The 3985-nt window shown below is 45.6% G+C and overlaps 2 protein-coding genes across 2 annotated transcripts; one reads left to right on the forward strand and one right to left on the reverse strand.

Moving 5' to 3' along the window:
* Positions 1-1052: 1052 nt before the first annotated feature.
* Positions 1053-1759, forward strand: PPTG_21089 (hypothetical protein; the record flags this gene model as incomplete). The annotated part of the gene is made up of 2 exons (XM_008895542.1): positions 1053-1119; positions 1431-1759. The coding sequence occupies 2 exons, from the start codon at positions 1053-1055 to the stop codon at positions 1757-1759; spliced, it is 396 nt and encodes a 131-aa protein (XP_008893790.1).
* Positions 1760-2412: 653 nt separating this feature from the next.
* On the reverse strand, positions 2413-2712 carry PPTG_01650 (hypothetical protein; the record flags this gene model as incomplete). The annotated part of the gene is made up of 1 exon (XM_008895031.1): positions 2413-2712. One exon carries the CDS (start codon positions 2710-2712, stop codon positions 2413-2415), a length of 300 nt encoding a protein of 99 aa, XP_008893279.1.
* Between the last annotated feature and the right edge of the window lie 1273 nt (positions 2713-3985).

Raw genomic sequence — 3985 nt, forward strand, 5'->3', positions numbered from 1 at the left:
CTGCCCACATCAATGAAAGCCAAGATAGAATTGCGAGGTTTACGCTCAAATTCGTTTTGAATGGCAACTTCTTTTCCTCTTATTGCATATCCGCGTCATCTTGACGTTCTCCGGTTGTCGACCATCCAGATATACTAGGTTTTTGTGCCACCATTAAACGTGGCTGAGCTCCTCAACAAAACGAAAACAAATACAACAACGGACAGAAAGTAAGTGCCACACATGGTTTATGATCTTCATAGGTAAGGTGAACATGTCCATATCTACACATAACAGAGCCGCCTCCTGCAATACAGAGGCATTATTGGATAAAGTATTTATCGGCGAGATTTGTCAAAATATTCTTACCTTATTGTTTGTAAGTAAGCATTTATTTGAGTTCAATTCTGAAATGTGATTTGCTAATAATCTTTATTCATTTGGATTACATATTTTTCTTTATGCCCATGTGCATGCTCTTTCTCTAGAACTGACAGTGAGTTGTGGCGGCAGTTGCATTCTGTCCGTTGCTGTAGCTCCTTTATGTACGTGGCGCTCCAGGACTACCCTCGCCATACTGCAATCGTGAATAATTTCCAGGCCATGCTTTTGGATGTTGCGATGCGATGAGCCAATGTTAATGCAACTTGAGCTTCGTCAAGGTAGACGAGACGATTTTCCTGGTAGTGGTTGAAGAGCCAAAAAATGCGAAATGACCCCAAACAAAAGCAGGCGTAGCGAGCAGCTCTAATATCCATCGGTGTCTTCGTGCCATCCTTTCTCCAGTGTGGCCAAAGCCGCAGTTAAAAGTGGCTCAAACAGCTAACCGGTTAGGTACAGTGCTTTGTTAAAGATTTTGGACTTGTGTTTCTAGCAGTGTGTGTTGTGGTATTAAAGGCTACCAGAAGCACCGTTATTTGAAAAAAGGTATTGCAAAACACGTGATGTTGTCCACTCTGAGATTTTCAGCACAACGTACGTGTTTTTGGATTCCGTCGAGCAGCAACTGAGGGCTCTCTTACCGGTCTCCAGATTTTAAAGCAACGCAAACGACCGAGCTGTAATTCCTGCCGATGCGAGGTAAATGCTCGTTCTCAGACTACGATTTCACGGACGCGGATGATGTAGACGTGACCAAGTGTTCGTCCAGTTGCAAGATGGTACATCAAATATGCTCTAACGCCATCTACGTAGGAGAACTATCTGTCCGAGTGTGCTCGCAGAGCCGCATCGTCGCCCTTGAATTGTAGACGCAGTCGCACGCCTTGAGAGCTTCTTCTAGAGCCCCAACGGGCGGTAGTCATCGCACCGACGGCGATGAAGTCCATGATAAGAACCCACGGAAGAGTAGAAAGGCCAACAAGAAGCCCAGTACTCAAAACAACAACAAGAAGAAGTCCAATAAGTAAAGACCGATGATAACAAGAAGTAAGGTCAACGAGGTAAAAAAGGTGTCAAGCCCAGCGCTAGTATTGCAATAAAGGCCAACTCCGGGAAGAAGTCGTTTGGTGACAAGTCCTCGTCGAAGACAGCCCACCCAACCAGCGCAACACCGACTAAGCACGCCAATACCAACACGGAGGAAACTGCACGCCGTTATGAGCTGCAGAAAGACACACGCGACGGAGAAGTTGCATCTCCCCGTCTGACCACACAGTTGACGATGTCGGACACGTTTATGAAGATGACAGCGCTGGCGGCAGCAGTGACGATGCTGAACAAGAGGACTAGCAGACCAGCAAACGCAAGAAGTTTCATTTCACCGCTGAAGACGACTTGACTTTACTTAGAGAGATTCTGAATGTTCAGCCTTACGCTGCAAAGCACGGATCGGTCACAGCTCGTTACCATGACATGACGGACAATTTTAACGAGCATTTGGGATAAGCGTTGAGCCTGAAAACTGTCAAAGCGCGTTTTGTTTTGCTTCTCGTCAAGGAGTTCAAGACAGCAGATAGTGAATATCGCAAGAACTCGGGGGCGTCGGAGACGTACACCGAGCATAAGAAACTACTTCAAGACATCACAGATGTAATGCGAGATCTCCAAGATGAAAAAACAAAAAAGAAAAAAGCAGAACTTGCTCTTCTCAAACTTCAACTTGAAACCCAGAAACATTATAGGGATACCTTTACGCAAGCGCTGGGTTAAGGTTGTAGTTTTGAAGTTGATCCAGTTTAAATTGGTTATGACTGATGAGTGGAGTGGCTACTGGTTTGCGCTGTGATAAGATCCAAAATACTCGTCGAATGTTGGTGGCTTGCACGAAAAATATCTTGAGTTGGTGTTTCCTCCACGGGCAATCGTGATGCAGTTCATGAAAAGAACTCCGAGTTGTAGAGTGTGGCAGTTGGTGTGGTGGCGACTCGCTGATGACGCTTGTAGTCGAGGAACGAAAAGTATTTGGTTACTGCTCCATATGCCATATGAACACTAAACCGACACTCTAATAGCGCTCATAACCTTATTCAGTTCCTGTTGGGTGGCGTCGAGATGGCAGCCTTTGTACGGACAGCAAAACACGTTCGTACATCCGTACACTGGGTCGCCACAGATCAGATTGTTGTGGAAATTCGAGTTGTTCTTGAGTACGTCCTTGAATCCACTCTCATTCAACATGAACAAGTCGTGACGGCGGCCATCAACGGGGCCAAATAGACGAGAGATATGTCCATCTGGGGTGACAACAGTCTCGAACTGGAGTGCGTGAACTCTTTTGTGACCATTGTACATAGCTTGTTGACCTTCACTTGGCCGACAAATTGGTCGAACAATGCCGTCAATAAAGCCCCAAACGCCTTCGATCCCTGCTGGCTCCTTGGAAGATATCGCGGCACATTATCGGTCCAGGTTACTGACAACTCGCTCTTCATCGAAGTAAATCATATCTCCTAGGTTCTTTTCAATGAACTCGACAACGAAGTAGAAAATGTGGCACAACGTCGACGGGGCTCTACCAAACATTACAGCCTTGTCAAACCAGCGTTGTGGGTATGCCAAGCGGCGTAAGCACACAGACAGCGCCTCGAGGGAGTTAGTGCGCGCCCCTTCCCGTGTACGAACGACGTTTGGAAGCTTCATATGTCGTACAAGTAGCGGTAGTTCACTCACAGTGAAGCGAAACTGGTCCTCGGATTCCTCGTCAGACATTCCGAGGATGTCTGAGCGAAAATTAGGGACAAGGGTGTGCTCTCGGTAATACAGAGACGCTGGCCGCATCAACCAAAGTAGTAGAACTTCATCGTCGTCATCAGCGGATTGGGACCGCTTCATTAGTTCGGGTGCTTTATTGCGTGTACCAACGTTGAAGTTGTGAGTTGAACATTCAATCTTGCTAGTACGTGTTTTTATTACGCGTTTTTCTTTGAACGGTAGTTCTGAAGCAGCAAGACCAATTTAAAAAAAAACACGTAGCAAAAGTCGGGATCGACACTACGTGGTTTCAACTACGGGATTTCATTGATCGATGTTTCTGAAAGCCTCTATTGTGAACGCTTACAGTACGTTTTACCCATCACTACCTCGTAGCACCATAGACGTCTGCAGCCGATTTGACATTCCGGTGTGCTATATTATGCTGAAACCCAAGCAAACCGCAGAATTGCTCCTGAAGAGCAGTTTGATACTTAGTACTAACTAGGGCTTCGCGAAGACTAAGATAGGAGTTATTAAAAGTGCTACAGAATCGACGCCGTTGTGATGGCGTTAGTATCGGAAAACATCAACTACAAATGAAGTAATTGGCTTAAATCCGATGGGTTGGATGCACTAGCACGACGATAGCCATACCTAGCCATCACTCTGAGTGACAGGGAAGGTCTAACAAAACCTACACACCTATAGTTTGCTGTCCCAACCAATGAAACTTCCTGTTACTATGCATCTCCTCGCCTGGTACGCAACACCAGTATGTGCTTTCTTGAAAATGTTGTTTGGAAGTATACTAAGTATGTCTCAAACCGTTAAAATAATGTTTTATTAAATATCCTCTTCAAGATATGTATCT

The sequence above is a fragment of the Phytophthora parasitica genome, assembly GCF_000247585.1.
Source record: "Phytophthora parasitica INRA-310 unplaced genomic scaffold supercont2.3, whole genome shotgun sequence".
Classification (NCBI taxonomy): domain Eukaryota; phylum Oomycota; class Peronosporomycetes; order Peronosporales; family Peronosporaceae; genus Phytophthora; species Phytophthora nicotianae.